The 24,487-nt window shown below is 45.7% G+C and overlaps 1 protein-coding gene across 2 annotated transcripts in view; it reads right to left on the reverse strand.

Moving 5' to 3' along the window:
• The window catches only part of GEMIN2 (gem nuclear organelle associated protein 2), a 252,485-nt gene that overhangs the window by 5,793 nt on the left and 222,205 nt on the right, over positions 1-24,487 (reverse strand). For both annotated transcript variants that reach the window (XM_086937355.1, XM_086937356.1), the window contains one exon: positions 20,270-20,328. In XM_086937355.1, coding sequence (XP_086793481.1) covers positions 20,270-20,328 — 59 coding nt within the window. The remainder of the gene's footprint in view (positions 1-20,269; positions 20,329-24,487) is intronic.

Consider the following 24,487-nt stretch of genomic DNA (forward strand, 5'->3'; position numbering starts at 1 on the left):
GGTGGTGATGGACGGAGCATCTGAATCAATCAAACACTCACACCCAGTCAAAAGATCTGAGTTTAATGCATCACCGTTCTTTAGCCCACTCTGCCACCCCAGTTCAGACATGGCTATATGCAAATCAGTCTGACCCTGTGCCTCATGGGAACAGTCCAGCCCGAACTGCCAAGCAACGTCTTCCCTGGACCGGAATGCAAATGCTACTTACCAGTATGCATCTGTTCTTGGCATGTAGGGCTGCTGACATTCATATCTGTGCATAGATCGCCGCCTAGTGTTGGGTCCGGATGATTGCACATTGTTGTCCTGGAAGAGTCTTCGAAGTATCACGAGATAGGTGGCTCCTCCCCTGGACTACAGTGCGCATGGGCATCGCCTCCATCCCCAGATTGTTTTTAGCCATTGGCAGAGATGGAATGAAGCATGTGAGTGATGCCCATGCTAAGAGCATATATATATATGTATATGAATACTGCAGCTGCTACAGGCGCCGGGGAGGAGGGTGGGCGATATGAATGTCAGCAGCCCTACATGCCAAGAACAGATGCATACTGGTAAGTAGCATTTGCAGTTCGAGGCATGTGGGCTGCTGAATTCATATCTGTGCATAGAATACATAGCAGTCCTCCTATTATTGGCGGCCGCCCGTGCCAGCTGCAGCAGTCTGAAAAAGTGTTTTGAGAACAGCCTGACCAACAGCTGCCTGCTGTTTGGAGTGCACGTCTACACAGTAATGTTTAGTGAAAGTATGTGTGGTAGACCATGTGGCTGCTCTACAAATATCTTCTAAGGGAATGTTACCTAGGAAAGCCATAGAGGCCCCCAACTTTCTGGTGGAGTGGGCTCTTGGTGGAATTGTGAGTGCGTTTAGCCTTAGCGTAACAGATCTGAATGCATTTCACGATCCACCTAGCGATCCCAGCTTTGGAGATAGCGTTTCCCTTGTGGTGTGAGGCAAATGCAACGAAAAGTTGCTTGGTCTTACGAAAATCTTTTGTCCTGTCAATGTAGTACATTAAGGCTCTTTTAACGTCAAGGGTGTGGAGCATCCGCTCCGCCAGCGACTCTGGGTTTTGAAAAAACACTGGCAACTCAATTGTCTGGTTCATGTGGAATTGAGATACAACCTTGGGTAAGAATTTAGGGTTAGTGCGGAGCACCACCCTGTTAGCGTGTACTTGGAAGAAAGGTTCTTGGATGGTGAGCGCCTGCAACTCACTAACCCTCCGTAGCGATGTAATTGCTACTAAGAAAGCAACCTTCCAAGTCAGAAACTGAAGCTCACAAGAGTGCAGTGGCTCAAAGGGAGGACCCATCAGCCTTGTAAGAACCACATTGAGGTTCCATTCCGGAGCTGGTGGTGTCCGTGGTGGAATGACCCTTTTGAGTCCTTCCAGAAAAGCCTTGATAGCAGGGACCTTAAAAAGTGATAGGTGTAGCCTATTCTGGAGGTATGCTGCCATTGCAGACAAGTGAATGCGGATGGAAGAGTACGCCAAATTGCATTGGTACAGGTGGAACAGGTAACAAATGATGTTCTGAATGGAAGCATCTAGCGGGTCAATATCGTGGTTTACACAGTAAATGACAAACCGCTTCCATTTAGCCGCATAACAAGCTCGAGTAGTGGGCTTCCTTGCCTCCCGAATGATGTCCATGCATTCGGGGGGAAGATTGAGGTAGCCAAACTCTAGGACTTCAGGAGCCAGATCGCCAGGTTGAGCTGTTGCGGATCTGGGTGCTGAATGTCGCCATGGCTCTGCGTCAGAAGGCTGGGAGTGAGATGAAGCCTTTGATGCGGTACCACGGAGAGTTCCAGAAACGTGGTGTACCATGGTTGGCGAGCCCACGTTGGAGCAACCAGGATGAGAGTCATCGAGTGCTGCCTGAGTTTGCGTGCCACCAGCGGTATCAGAGGTGCTGGGGGAAAAGCGTACGCAAATCTGCCTGACCAGTTCATCCACATCGCATTGCCCTGCGATTGCGGGTGTGGGAACCTGGCGGCGAAGCTTTGGCATTTTGCGTTCTCCTTTGTGGCGAACAGGTCTATCTCTGGATGACCCCACTTTTCGAAGTACGGTTGGAGTACTGATGAATGTATCTCCCACTCGTGCATTTGGTGGCTGTGCCTGCTGAGCAGGTCCGCCATCTGGTTGTCCTTGCCCGGGAGATGCTCCGCCATGAGGAAGATGTTCCTCTGAATGGCCCACTTCCACATGCTCTGAGCCAGATGAGACAGCTGCGGAGAGTGTGTGCCCCCCTGTTTCTGAATGTAGTACATGGCCGTCATGTTGTCCGTCCGGATCAACACGACCTTGTTGCACAGATGTACTTTGAATGCCTTCAAGGCCATGAAGATTGCCATCAGTTCCAAAACGTTGATGTGCATCTTCCTTTGCTGTAGTGTCCATAGTCCCTGCACTGTGTAATGGAGTACATGCGCTCCCCATCCCTGGAGAGAAGCGTCAGTTGTCAGGATAATCTGTGGCACAGGCTCCTGGAACGGTCGGCCCTTGCAAAGGTTTTGTGGATTCCACCAATGCAGAAAGTTGTACGCCCGACCGCTCACCAACACTAGGTCTGTCAGTTGCCCATGAGCCTGAGTCCACTGACGTGCCAGGCACTCCTGAAGCGGACGCATATGTAGTCTCGCGTGCGGGACGATGGAGATGCAGGAGGCCATCATGCCTATCAACTGCATGAACACCTTCGCTGGAAGCGAGTGCTGAGGTCTGAATCGTTGGATCAGTGTTTGGATACTGGCGATTCTCACTGAATTTGGCTGCGCAGTGGCTGCCAGATTGTTTATTGTCGCGCCCAGATACTGCCGTATATGGGCGGGTTGGAGATGGGATTTTGGATAGTTCAGCGAGAATCCCAGATCGTGCAGGCGATGAATGGTGCGGGACACGTGGTCGGCGCACTGCTGTTCTGACTTTGCCTGAATGAGCCAGTCGTCCAGATAGGGGTAGACGTGGCGTTCTGGCGTCGTAGATGTGCTGCCACAGTAGCCAGACACTTTGTAAAGACTCTCGGCGCTGTGGTGACCCCGAAAGGCAGAACCCTGAACTGGTAGTGCTGGTCTTGAATCGTGAATCTGAGGTACTTCCTGTGGGAAGGATGCAGGGGGATATGAAAGTATGCATCCTTGAGATCCAGCGTAGCCAGGAAGTCCCCCTGTTGAAGCAGAGGGAGGACCTGCTGCAACGTGAGCATATGGAAGTGCTCCGATAGAATGTACCAGTTGAGGGGCCTGAGGGCCAGGATGGGCCTGAGGGATCCGTCCTTTTTGGGGATCAGAAAGTACAGAGAGTAAACTCCTGTTCCGCTTTCCGGCAGTGGAACGAGCTCTATTGCCCCTTTTTGCAGCATGACTTGAACCTCCTGCTGCAACAAGTGCAAGTGCTCGCCGGACATAGGACGGTTTCTTGGAGGTATGTTTGGTGGAGTGGAAGTAAGTTCTAGACAGTAACCGTACTGGATAAGAGACTTGACCCACCTGTCCGTGGTGATGGATTTCCACGCGGGCAGGAACTGCTGCAGTCTCCCCCCGACCGGTGTTGTGTGGTCGGGGGGCAGTGACAAGGCGTCACTGTTTGTTGGTGGAGGAGGACCTGGAGCTGTTGTTTCCACGTCCCCTGCCTTTGACGTTGTTGCCCCTGTAACCACCTCTACCCTTGTTGGTGTATGAGATTTGGGTGTTGCTCTTATAGTACTGTGTGGATTGCGATGCCTGACCCCTTGAGGTGCCTCTGTTATTGGAGCGGCGAAAGGAACCACCCCGAAACTGCTGAGACTGGAGGGCCCCCATAGACTTAGCAGTGTCCGTGTCTTTCTTCATTTTTTCAAGTGTCGCATCCACCTCGGGGCCAAACAGGTGGTCAGGATTAACTGTCTGGTTCAAGATGGTCGTCTGTATATCAGGTTTGAAGCCTGATATTCTAAGCCATGCATGCCTCCTCAGCAACACGCTAGTGTTGATCGCCCTGGAGGCGGTATCAGCCACGTCCAGCGCGCATTTGATGGAAGCGTTGGTGATCAGCTTGCCCTCCTGAATCAACATTTCACCCGCCTCCTTGTACTGATCAGGCAAGTGCTGCAGAAGTGTTTCTAGGGTGTCGTAATGCGCCCTATCGTAGCGTGCAAGTAGGGCCTGCGTGTTTGAAATGCGCCAAATATTAGCTGCCTGCGCAGCAATTCGTTTCCCTGAGGCTTCAAATATCTTTGACTCTTTGTCTGGGGGAGGAGCGTCACCCGTGGTATGCGAGTTCGCCCGCTTACGTGCGTTGGATACAACCAAAGAATCCAGTGGCAAGTGTCCCTTGATGTACGTTGGATCCGAGGGCGCTGCCTTGTATTTTTTGTCAATGCGAGGATTGATGACTCGCGCCCGAGTGGGCTCCCTGAAAACCTCCGGCGCGTGCTTCAGCACTCCCTTGAGCATAGGCAATGTCTTGACTGACTTTTCAGCCACTGAGAAAGTGTCAAACAAAAAATCGACATCCACAGGATCTGAATGTAGGTCGACATCATGATTAGCTGCAGCTCTCTCAATCAGAGCGTTGAAGGCTGCAGAGTCCTCTGTTGGAGAAGTCTTTGCTGCAAAAAGCTGCGGTTCATGACCCGACTGAGGGTCCTCAGGGTCGCCTCCGGCAGACCAAGGTTCATGTACCTCCTCTGGATCCGAGTAGGCTGGATAATTGTACTCGTCCTCTTCATCTCCGACACCTTCCCCAGCATTTGAATGCGTCGGTGAAAGTTCCAAATTATGTGGAGATGCAGGCTCTATAGGGGCAGAAGTACCCGCAGAGTCCTTCTTGTTTTTGAGTGGAATACGATAATGTTCCAACACCGGCTCCGTGGTGATCTTCCGTTTGAGGAGAGAGAGCTTCCCGGTGTTGGCGTCGATGATAACCTCTCGACGATCCTCATCTGCGAGTGGCTGGAGCCGAGGCTTCGGCCCTACCAATGACGCCTTGGGTGTCGACACCACCTTCAAAGGCACCCCGGCCCCATGCTTCGGAGCGAAAGCCTTCGGCGTCGTCTTCGGCGGCAGCGTGAAGTGGATAGGCGTTTGCGCCTTTGCCGGCTTTGGTGTAGGCTTCGGCACCACATCCTTTGGTCCGGGAGCCACGGCGTCCTTCCGAATCCGCTGCAGGGACTCCATGACCTTTTTTGTTAAGGCTGGGGAGGGCTGGACCGGCTCGAGCGATTTCCCAGAGTCCGGCGTCGGGTCGGCGAAAGGCACGGTCTTCGGAGCCGACACATCACCATCTTTGGCCGTGACGGCCGGAGTCGGCGCAGCCAGAGCTTCGGCGCCGTCCTGACGCTTCTTCGCAGCCTTCTTCGGGTCATCGACCTCGACCACCTTCGGCGCCGACGCGACCGCGTCGGTCGTCTTCGCCTTCGGCTTCGACACCGGGGTCTTGGGGTCGGCCATCTTGGCGCGGCTCTTGCTGTCGGCCATTTTGAATTTCTTAGACGTTGAGGCCTCTGGAGCCTTCTGTCCCACCAGTGCGACTTTCACTTTCGGTTTCGAAACCGTTGGTGTGGACCCCGATGGCTTCACTTTCGTTTTCTTCAACGGGATTGGCACATCAGAAATGTCCGTGGCCGGGCCCGGAGGCGAGGCCGTGGGACGATTAACGAGGTCTTGGGTAAGGCCCGAAGGCGATCCCTCGACCTGGGCCGTATAGTGGGGGTTGACCCCTGAGTCAGTTTGAGGATGCTCCTCCTCTGAGCTATCCTCCACGGTGGCAATGGCCCCATCGTCGTCCCCTACCTCACCGACGACTTCATCAAACTCCTCGTCTCCCGCGTCGTAGTTTTCTTCCTCCGACGCCGGGCTAGAGTCCGAAACTTGAAAGACATTGTCGTCTCCAACGTCTTCTTCGAAGATGTTGTCTGGCGGGGGCGCTGATAACTGGGCCTGGAGTCTAGCGGCCCGACGAAGCTTGAGTCTTCTTACACCGGAACTTTGAGCAGGCCATACACCTGGCCTCATCATGGTCCGGCGACAGACATTTGTTGCACACTGGGTGCACGTCGAGGTGTGAATACTTTGAGGTGCACACCGGGCACCTCTTGAACGGAGTTCGTTCCATGTCTGGAGCGTCGTGTAGGCCCGTCCGCGCCGACAGCACGCGGATGGGCAGCCAGAGTTCAGAGCTGAAGAACAGTTAAACCCGAACGAAAACGATACCGACGCCAAGCCTAAAGACCTTTTGGTCTCAAGTTAGTAAAGTTACACAACTATCGATTCCGACAGAGGGAACCGAAACACATCCGAACCCAATGGCGGAAAAAAACAATCTGGGGATGGAGGCGATGCCCATGCGCACTGTAGTCCAGGGGAGGAGCCACCTATCTCGTGATACTTCGAAGACACTTCCAGGACAACAATGTGCAATCATCCGGACCCAACACTAGGCGGCGATCTATGCACAGATATGAATTCAGCAGCCTACGTGCCTCAAACACAAGCTTCCGAGAACCGGTTTCTGGCATTCCAGCAGTCTTCAGCCCAGCTTGCTTGAAGCCAGTGGCAAAGTGAGCAAGGGACTCACGTCTGAGCATACCCTGCCACACTTATGGCGGCCAAATGTCGTACAAAAGGGGGTGGTGATGGACGGAGCATCTGAATCAATCAAACACTCACACCCAGTCAAAAGTTCTGGGTTTAATTCATCACCGTTCTTTAGCCCACTCTGCCACCCCAGTTCAGACATGGCTATATGCAAATCAGTCTGACCCTGTGCCTCATGGGAACAGTCCAGCCCGAACTGCCAAGCCACGTCTTCCCTGGACCGGAAACAAGTTTCCGAGGACCGGTTACTGGCATTCCAGCTGTCTTCAGCCCGGCTTGCTTGAATCCAGTGGCAAAGTGAGTAAGGGACTCACGTCTGAGCATACCCTGCCACACTTATGGCGGCCAAAAGCCTACTTTTTGATTGATTCAGATGCTCCGTCCATCACCACCCATTTTTGTACTGCCATGGGAACAACATCTGTAGTGGAAACGGCCCCTACATTTTGACTTCGACCAAGCATGACGTAGAGCCTTCTTGTGTTTGGCGACCTAAAGTTCGGTCTGACAGTCTCGTATGGCCAAGGGGTCCTCTGGGTGCATTAGTTACAGGCTCTGTAGTCGTGCTCCGACCGCAGGCACCGCAAACAGACTTTGTGAGGGTTGGTCACAGACATCTGTTTGGAAGAGACCCTACACGGTTTAAACCACGAATGAGGCTGTGACATTTTCCCTTGCACACAAGATAATTTTACAAAAAGAATTGGTCAAAAGACCTAGGAGAAGCTCCAAATACACGCCTGGAGACAAGGAAGAAAGGAACTGATGTAAGCTAGCATGGGGGGCACTTATAATATAAGCTGGGCCCCTGGAATTATACGTATATGTGACTGGAGAGTTTTTTGAATAATTATCGACTTACCACATTTGCCACATAATCCGTAATCTGCTGCATAATTAGAACTCTGGAAGGTCCTTTGCAAAGGTTTACTGCTTACCTATCAGTTGCTTATAGACTTATTTGGATGTGGAATTGGTACTAACTAGGGCGAAACCGGTCCTGGATGGATAGTGTTCCAGTTTGGTGGGGGCCTAGCTTGGCATTTCAGGTTGGACTGTTCCCACTGGAGCAGGGTCAAGACGGATTTGCATGTAGCTGGGTTCAAACTGAGATGGCATGATGTGCAAAATAACCATGGACTGGGATGGTGCCCCAAGTAATTAGCAGTGGCTGAGATTAATTCAAGAGTTCCAGCCATCACCTTTTGTATACTTTCATATGTCGCTGTAAGTGGGGCGGGCATGCCTAGACGTTGGTCCTATGCACACTGTCACTAGAACCAAGCTATATCGGACTGATGAGCCCAAAACAAGGGCGAATCCAGTCCTAGGTTGCTTGTGTTCCAGAGGGCCTGGCTTGGCATTTCGGGCTAGACTGTTCCCACCAGAGCAGGGTCAAGAATGATTTGCATATAGGTGGGTCTAAACAGAGGTGGCATGGTGTGCAAAATAACGATGGACTAGGATGCGGCCAGAGTATTTACCAGTGACTGACATTAATTCAGACCTTCCATCACTTACTGTATACTTTCATATGTCACTCTAATTTGGACAGATGTGGTAACCATGCACACTTGTACTGGAACCAAGCTATACCGGGCTGCTGAGCCCATAACAAGACCTAAACCAGTCCTGGATTGCTTGTGTTCGGGTTCAGTGGGGGCCTGGCTCGGCAGTTTGGGCTGGATTGTTCCAACTGGAGCAGGGTCAAGACTGATTTGCATATAGCTGGGTCCAAACTGAGGTGGCATGGTGCACAAAATAATGATGGACTGGGATGCAGCCCAAGTATTTATCAGTGGCTGAGATTAATTCACCACTTTTTGTATACTTTCATATGTCGACCTAAGTGGGATTGGTATGACTAGACGTGGATCCCATGCATACTGTGTAACTGGAACCAAGTTATATTCAGCTGATGAGCATACAACAAGGGCGAAACCAATCCTGCAATGCTTGTGTTCCAGTTCAGGGAGGGCCTGGCTAGGCAGTTTGGGCAGGACTGTTCCCACTGAAGCATGGTGAAAACTGCTTTGCATAGAGTTGGGTCCAGACTGAGGTGGCATGGTGTGCAAAGAACAATGGACAGGGATGCGGCCCAAGTAATGACCAATGGCTGAGAAGAATTCAAGCATTCCATCCATAACCTTTTGTATACTTTAAAGTTACACGATCATAAAATGTATCTTCAGTGGAGGATTTGCCTTATTCATCAAAGCAAACAGTTCTTCCAAAGAAGCAGATTGGTCAGATCACTCTCAAATACACTTTTATAAGCATTTTATGGTAAGACCAGCACCACTAACTCTCTAATCAGAAACAAAACTTTGGTCAAAAATATCTGGAACATCATTTTCGAACATAAACAGCCACTTTATCCCCAAGCTTGAGCAGCTAGATTATAATGCAAAATCTGCATCTGAACAGTATGCTGCCACTATTTGGAATGTCCAGCAGTAGCCTAGCCGTGGCATTCTGTAGTGTTTGTAACTTATGTAGAAAACGTTTTTGAATGTTGATAAAAAGTGCATTGCCATTTAAGATTCTAATGTAGGTAGCTTGGTCCTTTCCCAACTAAAGCTTTATGGGTAATGCAACAAATCTTGAATACAATTCTCTTTGACCAGTGACCAATGTAATGTTCTTAAAAGAGGAGAAGATGCAGCTCTGAATGACAAATTACAGCTAAGCCGCGCTGCTGTTTTTTGCAAGATCTGAAGCTTATATTTGTTGGGCTTTCCCAAAGAGCATGAGCTCTGTCCTTTTAGCTAAAGATAGTTGTTGGACATCCACTCTACTATCGCTTTCATCCCATAGGAGAAGTGTTCCTTCACTTTATCCACGTTGTTGTCAAAGAATTGATCAGCTGAGTGTCATAGGCATAAGACAGGATTTCAAAGCCAAAGAATTTATTACGTTTGGCAAGAGGTCCCACAGATATTTCTGAACAAGGTGGGGCTCAAACACGATCCCTGGGGTACACCTTATCTATTGTCATGGTTCGAGACAAAGTCACCCAAAGCGATGACTTGAGATCTATTCTTCAAGAAGTCTCGAAACCATTCCTAAGCAGTCCCGTAGATCCCCATCTCATTTAGCCTATACAGGAGCTTCTCACGCAACATTGTGTTGAAAACTGCATACCTGTCTAAACGCACAAGCATGGAGGGAATATTAACGCCCAATGAACATCGTATGGAATGGAGTGCAGCAACCAAGGCGGTCTCTGTACTGTGTTCTGATGTGAACCCAGATTTAGAAGGCTCTGTTGCCTGAGTTGGAGGAGGGATATACGGGCTGACAGACATTGGTGTTTGCCCCCCGGCATGGCGGAGATGGCTTCTCCGCTGAATTGTATAAGGCATATGCTGGGATGTATCTTAACTGAATTTATGGAGGCAAGCAATCTTAGTACTTAGCCCTCAACTATGCAGGAAGGAATCCTTAGCCTTATGTTGAAACCGGGCGAGTATCCTGAGGTCCCAATCTCCTATAGGGCCATCACTATGATCAACACAGATGCTAAGATTCTTTTTAAGTTACTGGCAAAACAGTTACTGGGAGTCGTCAGTACCTTGGTCCAAGAAGATCAATGCAGCTTTATGCCAGCACGAAGCACAACCTTTAACTTCGGACGCTTGACCCATGTATTACATGAGACCATGGAATCAGACGAGAACCTTGTTTTCGTGTCATTAGACATTGAGAAGGCATTTGATACGGTTAGATAGAGCTCTCTCATGAGGGTGCTGCATGGAATGGGTCTTCTTCAGGGGCTGGATACAACTGTTATATACGCAGCTTATGGCCTACGTTAAAAGTGGGGAGTGAGGTATCTGAGGCGAGGTAGATTGAGCTGGGAATCCCATATGGATGCCCCCATCACCACTTCTATTTGCCTTAGCCATTGAGCCCATGGCCATCTGGCTCCACCAGGAGATGGAGCAATGGGGTACATGTGTAGGTGGAAAGACTCATTCTCTCTTTATACGCAAATGATGCGTTGTTATATGTTCGATCCCCAATATAGGAAATTCCGGTACTGATGCAGTGTCTGGAGGATTTCGTCCTGGTATCAGGCCTGTGAATACATCTTAATAAAACACTGTTTTTTCCCTTGGGCCGAATGGCACTATTACCACAAGACCAATTACCAGACTTGGGCATCCAATGGAAAATAGAGGGATTTAAATACCTGGGCAATATGGTTACTAGGACAGCGGTGGAACACCGGCATCTTGATGTGGATCACGTGGTGAGGGGACTCCCCAAATCATTTGAGTTCTGGAGTACATGCCCCCTGTCGGTTATGGGGAGGGTGGCAGTGGCAAAGATGGTCTGCCTTCCACGAGGTTTATATTTAGTACAAAATGTGCCATTTCCCCTGCAGGAGTCCTTTTTTCAGAAGAACCAAGGGGCTCAAGAAGTCATATATGCTCCTTAAACTGACATTGCTCTTTGCCAAACAAAGGATAATGATAGAATGGATGGGGCCAAGATTCCCATGTTTGAGTTTATGGGTAAAGATGTGTAGGAATAGGGTATTGCTGAAGAACATCATATGTAGCTCTCTCGCACAGACAAAGTCGCAGAGGATTTGGTAGCATGGGGTGCAATGTTAACCGCCTTTGAAGAATATGTTGTAATGGATACGGACTCGGAAGGGGACGAGCAGAGCTAAATGAGACATTGAACCTCACCATATATGCACAAATGGAAGCTGTTGAGTACCTCAGTTTATTTATTTATTTATTTTTTATTTGTTAAGCTTTTAAAGCGCGACAGCTACCCAAAAAGGGTTTCCCGGCGCTACGAAATAGATAGCTGATTGGGCAGGCATGATGTTCTGAGATGGCAAAGTCTGATTACTGATTAAACAGCCAGGTTTTTAGGCTCTGCGAAAATGCACATAGCTTGTTTCTGCGCGTAAATTTAAAATGAGAGAATTCCAAAGCTTTGGTCCTAAAAGCGAAAAAGACCTTCCACCCATCCTGGCTAGTCGAACTTTAGGCACTCTGAAATAACCCTGTGATGCGGATCTCAAAGAGCGAGCAGGGCAGTAGGTGTGCACCAGAGATTGCAAATATCTCGGAGTAGATCCAAATTTAATTTCATGCATGAAACTCAGAGTCTTAAATTTAACTCTATTTTCGACTCTGAGCCAATACAAGGCCTTAAGATGACCCGACATACGTTCTCTCCTATGACAATTGCACAAAAGTCTGGCTGCGGCATTTTGTACAAGCTGGAGGCGTCTCAGGACAGCCTGCGAAGAACCCAGATAGAGAACATTACCGTAGTCAAGCCGCGAGGTGATAAGGGCATTGACTACAGATTTTTGTGTATCTTCAGGCAACGTCCAAATAATTTTCCTGCGCCACCTTAGGATGGTGAAGCACATAGGAAATTAACAACTAACTTGGGGCTGCATAGTCAGTCCTTTATCGATAATGATGCCCAGATTACAAACTTGGTCTGATGGAATGGGAAGAGCTCCCATTTCAGGAGGACAGTGTCTATCACTTCAAAGATCTGGATTCTGTCCAAGTATTATAACCTCAGTTTTGTCGCCGTTAAGCTTCAACAGATTGTCTCTCATCCATCGCGCAATTTTACTGAGACCCAACTGCAGAGGAGAAAGTGAATCCCGATCTGCTTTCGAAAGTGAAAAGATTATTTGTGAGTCGTCAGCATAAGTGAACATAGTCAAACCTTCTGATTCGGCGATCTGAGCGAGTGTGGCTACATACAAATTAAAAAGTAAAGGACTGAGCACCGAGCCCCGAGGGACTCCGTAGGGGGACAAATGGATGTTTGAAGATCCATTATTTGATTTAATTTGAAATGTTCTATGGGATAAGAAAGAGGCAATCCAATTTAAGGCTTTGCCCCTAATGCCCAAGGCAGAGAGGGATTTTAAAAGGATGTTATGAGAGATGGTATCAAACGCTGCGCTGAGATCCAATAGGATCAGCGCAGCGGATTCCCCTTTATCGACCAAAAGGCGTAAATTTTCAGACACCCCTAGCAGTGTGGTCTCGGATGAAAATCCGGAACGGAAGCTTGACTGCGTAGAATGGAGTAATAGATTAGCTTCTGTATAATGGGCGAGATGGCAATGTACATGTTTCTCCAAAATTTTGGAGAAAACAGGCAAGAGGGAAATGGGCCGAAAATAGGACAATATATTGGGGTCGGCTGTAGGTTTCTTCAGTAAGGGTGACACCCTGGCATGTTTCCACATAGTAGGGACAGTAGCCGTGGTTAAAGACAGATTAAGTGTCTTACAAATAACAGAAAGTTGTTGGATGTCCAGGAGTAAGTACTGAAATTGGGAGAGGATCAGCTGGAGATCCTGATTTCAGTGTACCTAGTATCTCTTGCAGGCTATGAACAGTTTGGGTCCATACTGCTAAAAATTACATGGAGTCTTGACAGCCAGAGAGATTATTCATATATACTGGAGGGATGGCTGTGTACCTACATTCTTTGATTGTAACAGTGGCACCGGTTACCATGCACTTTAAATTGTATTGAAATATAGAAAATGCAAAAATAAAGGTTTAAAAAAAGAAAAGAGCAGGCTCTGTTGAGTTGTTTGTATTACAAAATAAGCTGTGGCTCAAACAATTTTACTCTGTCAGAAGCTCAATATAGTCCTTGGAGTGAACACTTGGCAAACCAATAAATCCTCCTCAAACAAATCTAGCTTTAAAAAAACAAGAAAAGAATATAAAGCAAAAATTCAATATGCAAAGACATCCAAGCTCAAATATTAGTGCTCCAAGAACCCAGAGAAGGTGGTTTTCACTTTCATTTAAAAACAATAATGCATCGAGTACCAATTCTACTTTGATTCCCCCTCTGGAAGAGATGTGCAGTGAATTCTTTTGTATCCAGATCTCCAAAATCAGAAGAAATTTCACTACGGCCTCTTCACGAATGTCTGATTGCAGTCTGAAAGCTGTTGAAACTTAGTATTCCTTTGATGATGTTCATCAAATAGATCAATCTTATGAGATTTATGAGGTTGGAGACCTAAATGATAATACCATAAAAGCAAACCGCCATCGGTTTGCTCTACACGGATTCTCACTCATAAATGCATCCTTGCAGCAAGAACACCATTCCACTGCAGTGTTCGAACCATACTTAACCAGGGGTGGCTCCTTCATTTGAGCGGAGAAGCATCACCCACAAGCCCCAGAGCTGAAAAATAAAATGGCAGGTTTATTTATTACCATTTTATTTTTTAGCAACCTGTCCTGAACCAAGTTTCGGGGCGTGGCCAGTGCTGCCAAGGAACAGCAGCAGAGGGTTGTGTGCTTTAAAATGAGAATGTCTCTATGGCAGGCTGTCTTGGGACGGCCAGCTAGACATGCGCATTTTAAAGTTCTCTAATGTAGTTTTCTTGGAGGCCCGAGCTTTCTCTAACCCAGCTATCTAAGTGCTCGTAAGAGCACTGAGAGAGCCTGCTCTATCTAATTCTGCCGCCACTCCCATGCTGTGAGAGCAGTGCCAGGATTGGGTAGTGCAGTTTCCTGCTTCTAGAGTTCCCAGAAGACACCAGAGGGAAACATTGCACTGCAAGTTAATTAAGTCTCCATTTAATTTTTGCCCTCATCCTCAGTACTATTCAAAATCCATGTAGTCTCTTTTGAAAAGATAACTTTTCCTAGGCTTTGTTGCAAAATAAAACAAGGAAACAGAAATAGGTTTGTTGTAATTGATGCGGTACGTCCCTCAAAGATGCAAACCAATATTGGAAAGATTCTCTTTAAAAGAGAGGAAAACACATTTGGAGACAGAACACGGTTAGGAACGGTTTGAACATAGCAGAGGAAGATTCACTGGAAGTGCTGTTACTACAATGCATTGCAGTCTATGATATTAATGTATGTGTGATCATTGAATTACCAATAAACTGAAAAACATGTTAACACTGTCCTAACATCTGCTGTTTAACAGGACAGTGGTTTTACATGACATTACTGTTTAGCTATTTATAGACGATGCTGGCTCCAGGACTTACGTTTTATGCCCAATTATTCACTATCCTAGCCATGTTGAACATGTTCTTGGCCCACAAGGGAAAATGGTGGATGACCTTTATAGCTTCCAGTAATCGGTTTTGGATTGTCGCTTGCATTGGGATGTCGAGCATACATTTGGTGTTGTAGTCCGACTAGATGTGCCAGAGAGCCGGTGTGCAAGATGGTCGTGCTCTGGTGACGCTCTGGCCAGTAAACTGCCTTTACATTGCTGGCTACTTGTGTGGGAATGGAGCAGGCCTGGAGACAATTTTTATCCTGAGCCACCTCCAGGATTATAAGCAGCCGGTATCGTGATCCAGATTTGCCATCTTGGTTTGGCCACGGTGACTCAAACTGGAGTCGAAGCCGCGCTACGCTCCAGAGAGGCCTGGTGAGGAGGCCCGGCAGAGTGTGGGTGTATCCTGAGACAGAGGCTGGGCGAATGAGGGAAGGCAGGGAGCCTGCTCATGCAGAGCCGCTGTAGATGGGGCACCTGGAGTAGATATACATACGGGATCACTGGAGGTGCTCTGATCTCATGTTGGGCCCAGTGAGACGCTTCTCAATGCGTGTGGGACCTGCCCTCAGATCGTCACCACTCTTTAAAGGCCCATGTAGGATGTGCCTGTCAGCATCCATTTCTGCAAGGTGACCCCCTAACCATACGAGGCAGATCAGTCTTTGTCTGCCCAGCTATAGGTCCCCAAGTTTAAACAGCCTTAGAGTATGCTTGGTCTGCTCATGCCCCTGCCCCCTAATTGCAATGTAGGGAGACTCTAGGAGAGCTTATGAAGGGACCAGCCGTACTGGTATAGGCGGTAGGCAGAGAAGATCTTGCGCTGGACTGCCCCTGCTGAACTGGGTGGAAGAACCAGATGGCAGTGGCCTGATTAGGCGGCTTGCTGGCAAAACAGAACCCACTGTCGAACCGCCATGATACAGAGTGCTCAGCTGCACAGATAACTGGAGATGAAGCAGGGGAACAACAGGCAATACTATCTCCAATTCGATGCACCTAAGAGCTCATGGACTGAGCCCTCTATGCCACAGCTATGTTCAGCAGTCAACACTGGAGAGGAAGACACCGATATAAAGGCCATCTTTGGGTCATGAAAGGCATCTTGGAATCATTTTAATCCAAAATGGATGTACTGGGTTCCAGAATAGATACTATGCTGTCCCCGGAGGGAAGGTGGGAAGGGGGACAGAGTCAGAGATAGACCCACTGATTAAGCACCTGAGAACCACGAATGACGGAGAACAGACGCACCACGCTGACCTGCCGGGATCCTGCTTGTATTCTAAATGTATTCTTAAATTATGTGATGCTTTGTCCTGCGCGATTCCCACCGACCGCTGCTTAATTGGGATATCGAAAGGTTAGCAAAATTGGTAGCTAACTGTCTTGCGCTCCTCATAACTCACCTGGTTAGGTCCGAATAGTCCCGATGTATTCCGGGGCACTCCACAGCACATAATTTGCGCACCTTATTTGCTATACAGCAGACACCTGCCCGGTAATGGACGCGGCTGTGACATTACTTGATGCCACCAAGGGATTAGATTCCCTGGAATGGGATTACCTATTTTGTATCCTTGAGAAAATGGCAATTCTGCGTCCCTTTAGGGGATGGATATGGTTATTATACAACAAACCTATGCTGAGAGTCCACATAAACGGAGAGGTGTCAGTCATTCAAAATGGTGTGTGGCACCAGACATGGCTGTCCCCTCTCGCCACCTTTATTTGCATTGTAGTGGAAATACTGACAGCTGGCGCCCAAGAGCTCTATTCAAAGGTTTACCCTTAGGTTCACAGACAGACATACATTGGTATCGCTCTGTGCACCGCTGTACATATGGAAACCCAGTGAAAGCATTAATGTCATATTGCATGAATTTATAAGATTTGCTACATACTCTGGTGTACATATCAATTGGGAGAAATCTTGGATATTTCCATTAATGGCCAATACACTGCAGTTTATGCTGGATTTTCCACTGTGCTGATGCACTGATGCACTGATGAGGTCAAATAATTGGATATCTGGATACGTTGTGAGAGCGGTTGTTATACATGCAAATTACACCACTACGCTTACCACCATCACAGATCAGATCTGTAGCTGGATCTCATTCCCATTCTCATCAGCAGGTCCTATAGGGCTAATCAAGATGGTGCTGCTGCCTAAACTGCTCTTCTTATTTTTTAAATGTATCGCTCCCGCGGACGGCGACCTTTTTGGTGATTAAGGGTACAAATGGTTCACCAAGCTTGGGCTGGGAAACCACCACGTACAAAATGGAAAACCCTCATATTATCATTTTACAAAGGGAGGGTTTCGAGGCTCTAGACTTCGAACTCTACTATATATGTGCACAGGCTCACTTTGCACTTCACTGGTACCGACCCACACTATCTTCCACACATGCCAGTGGAGACAGATTACATGTTACCAGTTCCGCCACAGTCCTTCATTGGATTCCCACCACCACTAACCCCAGGCATTGCACTACAGTGGAATGCACCATGAGAGCATAGGAAAGATTATAGAAAAATCTGGCACAGGTGCTCTTTATTTCCCCTTGCCTAACATTAGGAGGTCACCGCTAAAACTGACCACATGAGACATTAGTGCAGTCCCAACTGAAAGAGGTGTCTGCGACACAGGGGTGACTTATATTGACAGGGCGCTTTAACACTGGCAAAATTCCTGGTAGATGGCCCAGGCACCCCACTGGAAATTTTCACATATCATTGCTTTAAAAGCAGCGGTAGAAGCAGGAGTCTGGCGTTCCTAGATGAGCTTCCTGTATTTATCACACTGGCTAGCTTGCTTGACGCCACATCTACTAGACAACCAATTACCATGCTCTACCGTAAAGCTTAAGGAGCGATTGAGGCCCCTGCTCTGGGAGCGAGGAGGGCGTTGGAGGAGGAAGTAGGTCATATAATCTCTGATGAGATATGGAAATATGGCTGCAACAAACTAGCAAGGTGTCATCTAGCTGTAAACTTCGTATTATACACTATAAATTCCTGCAGCAAGCTTACCTTACCCAAAAGAAACTGCATAGATATGGCTTGAGAGAGGATGATCGATGCTTGCAATGCTGGGGGATGGAGGCTGGTTTCCTCCACCTGGCTTGTGCCTATCCTGTGGTCTATAAATACTGGGAGCATGTTTTATCAGTCCTGACTTCAATGACTGGTTGTGTGCTCACCTCAGACCTGTGCATAGCCCTCTTGGGCTATGTTAAAATACTTGAAGAGTCGTACAGGAAATCTGTAGCCTCTGTAGCCCTGGGTCACTTAATGGCCAAACGACTAGTGAACTGCAGATAGGGCAGGGGACAAGCCCCTAAATTCAAGCAATGGATCGCAACTTAATATATTGCAATGAGCAACTCATATTGTATGTGGAAATGCTGCCCTCCTCCTGAAGGCCTAGCGGCACATGAGAACCCTTGAGAATGTACCCATTACAGCATTTCATGGACCCTGGTAGGGTTGACGCTTGAAGCCACTGATATCCGTAGAGGAGTCCATTACTACTACTTGACAGGATAATTTCTGCTTAAAGTGTTGTTATACTTTCTGTACTACCACTTCTGTCCTCGCCTTACAGTATCCTATAAAGTCTAGCTGCTGTGCATGTTAAAATGATTCGCCAACGTTTATTTTGCTCTCCTCTCTCAAGGTTTCTGTACCACTGGCTGTATTATGTACATTGCTTTGTAATGTTGGGAACTAAAATGGAAATAAAAAATAAAACAAATGTGCCATCTTGGTGTATGGAAATAGGAAACGTTTAAGAACAGGACGTTTATCCGACTGCTATGAGCCTGTATTTATCATTCCCCACTGTCCTTTTAGGGAGATCTTGTCCTTTACAAAGATGGTGCCCATTTCTGTCCCTACAGACTTTACAAGATGGTGAAGGTTGATGGTTGGTGAACCATGCATGGTCTTTTGCAATATGGCCCCACAGAAATGTGAGAGGTGCCCTTGCGCCCGAAAGGGACAGGGCCAGTTACAGTCAAAACAAGAAAAGGTCCCTTCTGCGTCACCTACTCTAGGTACACGTCCAAAAAGAAGAATCAATGCACTCTCATTCAAGCTCAAAATGTCCTTATCTGCATGAAGTGAATGTACATAAAGACATTTCGAGCTTAAATGAGTGTACATCTATTCATCTTATTGGACGTGTAACGTAAGTAAGAGACACGAAAGGGACCCTTTCTTGTTTTGACTATTGCAATATGGCCACTGTTAGTGTACGTACTAGTTTTTATTCTCTCTCATTGGTGATTTCAATTGGTTTGATAAGCAATTGTTGTTAGACTACAATAGCTGTGATGGTTGGAGTATTCTTTCAAACAATCTGGGAAACCGATATATCGCACTAATTAAAATACAACTAGGGGTAGAAGCTTGGTCTTTGTGCTAACTTGGTGACGGAGTACTTGATATATTTCTGTGACTCTTATCTAGCCTTTCCTCCTAGTTCAGCATCACAAGAGTACTTCCGTCCTGCTTACCTGTGCTTCTTTAGAACTTCCTTTCTTGCTCAATTTGCATATGGCGACTCAATTATGTTTTTGCTTTCTTGATTTAAATATATGTGCGTGTTGTCTCGGTTTGTAATAGGACAACACATTATTGCTTCAGAGTAACTGTGGAGTAACTTATGTGCATCCATATCCTTAAGTTGGGGCTCGGTTCAAGAGACCATTGTTTTAATCCATGCATTATAATTAAATAACTCTGTATATTGTCTGGCAGGTTTATCTCAATTGAAATCATGGATGTGATTTTTTTTCAATTCACGAATATGATAGTCTTCTTCAAATTATTATTTCCTATATTGCAAATTCTGATTACAATGATTAGATTAAATATATTCTGTTAACTTTTTTCTGATTAGGCAATTTATTTATATAGGTATTTTGGTATGTGAACGGTCTTATTCAAAGTGATTTATATCAACCTTTTGGTCTTTAATTCTTAAAACATGTCAATGATAGATGTTCTACATGCTACAGCTATATCTTTCACATTCGCTTAGAGTCTGAAATGGATAGAAGCATAATATAATGAATGTGTAACTCTTTCCAGCAGTGAGACAAGAACTCCTCCAGACAAAATGACAGTTCTGATGATGATCCTAATAATTTGTCAATGGAACCGAAATGTCAACCTTTAACCATCAATTGGATGATAATTATAAATATTGTACATTTATTTTAACTTGATATTGTATATTTGTATTGTCCATTTTTGTTTTCATGTGTGGAGCTTGTCTCAACTTGCTTGTTGGTTGAGTTCTAATGAGAAATAAATGAAGGTACATTTATTGTATTTGATTGGTCGAACAGCGATCCGTTCTATATATTAAAATACACTGATGAAAATAGTTATGGATCACCGTAATCCCCGCAGGGGTAATGTTGTGATACCAAAATGTGTATGACCCAACCCCTAGAGGTAGGCTGAGTAAACCAGGATTTGTTGTGGAGAGTTGCATTACTACTTGGGGAATCATGGTTCAGAAGTACCAGCTGTGAGAAAAAGCTATGCAGATATTTACTTTCACCAGATTACCACATGGAACTTATGTCAAACAAATGTTAAAATGAACAATACCTGCTAACCAGACAGATTATTAAATTCAGAGCAGATACTCTTTCATCATCTTTGTTTTCCTGAAAGTAAAAACAAAATACCATGTTATACAAGTGTGACATTTAAATGGATCTTGTGCCAATGGAAACAATACCTGGCAAATCCAATAGGTCGTGCCTTTAGCTTTACCAATGATTTTTACCATCAGCAAAGAAAACAAGCAATTGATACTTTTGGTCAATTAAGGTTTTTGGGAATGTTGTTTTCTGAGAGTTGTAGTTTCACTTTTGACATTGTTTGTATGGGCTCAAAAATCTTAGAATGCCAAATGTTGGCTAAGCAGCCAGGACTGACTTAAAGTGACACATAACATGGGCTGCATTACACCTATGAAACCCCCTCCTTTACAGTCAACTCCTTTTCGCTGGTCATAAATTACAATCCCTCTGAAGTCTCAATAATAGTGTGTAAGCATTGAAAGTTCAACCAGTACCATAAGAAAATCACAAATTATATTCTATTGCATTGTTAGGAATTGATCACACTACACAAGGAAGTTTCATGGAGTGGTTGAAGACAACTTCAATAGATCACACAAAACTTACATACTTAAATAATTAACAATGGATCAGGCCTGCTGGAAAAGTAGTTGCTAGAATGTTGGGAGGTGCTAGGTGGTTTTCCACTTTGGATCTAGCCTCTGCCTACCATCAGGTCAAATTACATGAGGGTTCTATGGATTATACTGCATTCATTACTCTTAAAGGAACATTTTAAATCAGGAGAAAGCCATTTAGTCTAGTTTGGGTTGTTTCCTCAACTTTGTGACTGAACTGCTTATTTCTATAGGAATATTTCTCACTTTGCTAACTAATCGGTAGCGCGCCTTCTTTAGGTTTGATTCTGTGTGTGTACCCCTTTAAGCATCCTAATTTCCCAGTCAACACTTCTGGAAATTCTCTACAGAAATCAATTTTATTGATGCTGTCCTGATGAACAAAGTCTCACAATTGTATTGGGAGATCTGACTTAGGATCCAGGATAGTAACAAGATCCCTCTGGTGGAGTTAACTATTAACTGCATGTCTCTTAACTGCAATGTAAAGTTTGCCCACAACATTTCTATTGATGTATTCCTGTTCACCCACAAAGTATCCTACTAGCTTTATAGGTTCACCACCATATCCAGTTGGTCTTATGTCTGGTTTAAATATTTAAACTTGTCATATTTTATTTTTAGAAATTTCTTCAGGAACTATAGTGAATTTTGCCCCAGAATCAAACCACATCCACACTTTCTTCCCCTGGACTACCACTTACTTGTGAGAACCAACCCCTTTCTTTCCTGCTATTTGCAACACTATTTCCTTATTTTCATCATTTACTTGTTCAATTAAATTTCTTTTCCCTTAGTTATTGCTACTTCTGCAACAATTACTTACACTACCTTCCTGTTTACATATTTGAGTACAACCTTCCACTCAGGGCAAAATTTATTGTAAGACGTGACACCTGTCATATCGCACCTTTTACATCTGCTTGCAAATTGTTTTACACGAACCTGGCTTTTTTCCATTCTTGCTACTGCGGTCTCCATCCTCAAGTAAACTGTTAAAACCCACATCTTTTCTTTTTTGATTTTCTCCTATACATATTGAAATACTACTGGCACTATTAGTAATTATGTCTTGATTTCCTCTACACAAGCCAAATTGTGTTGGTTGTTTTTCTAAATTGACAATTTCAGTTAAAGAAGGATCATCACGACTCATCTCTAACTTTTTCATTATAACAATTAAGCATAAACAAGGCAGCTATCTTCAAACGGAACATGTTCCATTTTTTAGGTCGAGCTTTTGAGACCTCAAGTATATACTTTTGTATATACTTCTTTAGGGGCTTAAAGCCTGGCAACTGCTTTCCATTGGTTCATTTCAGTTCCTTAAAAAATCCTCGCTTGCTAGTGGTAAGCCTTTCTCTCTGTTCCACCTTTTTGGCTTTTGTTTCCTCCCAAGGAGCAGGGACCAAGCACTGTATCTTTATGCTTTAGTTGTTTATCTGTTGTTTGGGGGGATTTAATGCATGTTCCCCTCTGGGTGGGTGTTCAGCTTTGGCGACCGTATTTTATTGCATCTTCTCTCCTGTCACCCACCCCTGTTGTTGCTGCCATTCTTCCCACACTTTCAGCTCTGTTGCTTGTTTAACACAGGAATAGGTTGGTATCTCCAAAAGAAAGAAAAATAGGTTTTGGAACCACTTCCCTGCTCTTAAAAAAGCTGGTGCGTGCTAAGCAGCAATCACGCATCTCACAACCTAAGATCAACTTGGGATGCAACTATTTCTGTCAGTCTGAAACACAGCTCTCCGAGAAGGGACGGGGCTAAGAGCAAGCGCTCTGTGTTGAGCCTATTTTGCATGGAGAGTGAGTAGCCCCGAAGAGAGAGAATGAGCAGCTGCTGCAAGAAATTCAATGTGATACCAGTCTCCAACCTGCTTCTTTTTATTCCCATGTTCTCTTTCTCTATCTCCCGCAGCACTCATTTCCAAGCGGGAGGTTGTACAGGTGGGCGCTGAATGCACTGGGCACCAGGAATTACAGGGCGAGACGAGTTTTGAATCAATGGATAAGTCCAACGGGGTTATAAATTCAAATGGTTAATAACTGCATTGGTGTGTTAATACCACAGACGTACATGGGGGCTGTTCTCACCCAGTAGGTGCGAGTGCCGGAACTGCATTCCTGTTGCTGCTTCTAGCTTCATATGTGTGTGGCCAACAGTATAATTGAATTTCAGTGATGCCTTACTGTTCCAGACACCCCAGTGTGTGGTTTTATTTAATCAGGAGGTATGAGAGCTTGCAGCATATCCCTACCTCACACCTGTGCCCAACGCCTTGTGCATGGCAGTTGGCAGAATTGCACTAATGTGGTATTGCCATGGAAACCCCGGTGGATGGCTCTCCTTCACCATGCTGAGTATTAACAATTATGATTCCAAACCCGCATAGTAAATAAGCTGCTACTTAAACCATTCTTCAAGCCCTTACTTAATGATTAATAACATCTGGCGACAACACAAAAAATACAACTGCTGCAGGTAGAATAGACTATTAGTATTCTTGACTGAAAACAAAAGACACAAAAGTCCCACTTCAATGTACACAGAAAACATGGGAGTACTGAAGGGAAGGAAGATCATCCTAATGGAAGACAAAGCCTCACACACAAAATTGTGTCATGCTTCATCATCGGCAACCTCTCCCCACCCTGGAAGGATAGTACCTGCAGGGCAGACTCAACCTCCTGTTGGACTCTGCGCAGGAGGGAGATCTTATATAAAAGCTACGACAATAATGGGATCGAGGTCAGTGAATTAAAACTACCTTAATGTATCCCGGCTATTTTCCTTTATCACTGGGTACATTAGGGACGGTTAAAAACTGGTGGGGTGATTAATGTTGGTGCAATTCATTGCTTTCACATTGAGTTAAGCCAACACGTTTTTGCCCCTCTTAGAAGCGGATATGGGTCTGGACCATTCCTCAAGGCCAGGAATTCCCAACTTCCTCTTGGTAACCTATTCACCTGCTTCCTTGGTGAGAAATTAGTAGAAAAATTAAATCAAACATTATTACTAATGTGCTTAGGTGAGTACTACCTGAAAACACACAATTAGAATGACCTAATAATAAAAGAGGAAAAAAACGATATAAGGTCAATGAACACGTTGTAGACCAAAGTACTTCTCTTTATTGGGTAAACCAAAGAAAGAAAGAACATGGGATGCAGGTGACACTGCACAACAAAACCACAACACTAACAACACACAAAATAAGGGAATAAAACATGCGAGAATGTTGCGCATGCTGCATTTGCAGCAATGACATATCCAATTATGGAAAAGCTATAAATTCGTTATCTTACCCTGGATTATAGGAGAAACCGGCTTCTTGGACAGAGAGAAGGACGTTGTCATTTATAGTCGCACACTCGTTTTCTGTGACCGTCCAAGTGAGACTTTTGTCTTTAAGTTAGCATACTAGTTTTCTATTCTACCTGCAGCTGCCGTATTTTTTGTGGTGTAGCTCTCTAGGAGGGTGTCTGGCAGCTTACTTCCTCCTCCTGTGTTATGTGTAGCTAGTACAGCACGAGGTGCTGTGAGAGGTGCAACTAGCAATAAGAATGTGTTCGCTCTAATAGAAAGTATGGTCACTAGATTTCCATTATGTTGGAGGGAT

Source organism: Lissotriton vulgaris, chromosome 9 (assembly GCF_964263255.1).
Source record: "Lissotriton vulgaris chromosome 9, aLisVul1.2, whole genome shotgun sequence".
Taxonomy (NCBI): Eukaryota; Metazoa; Chordata; class Amphibia; order Caudata; family Salamandridae; genus Lissotriton; species Lissotriton vulgaris.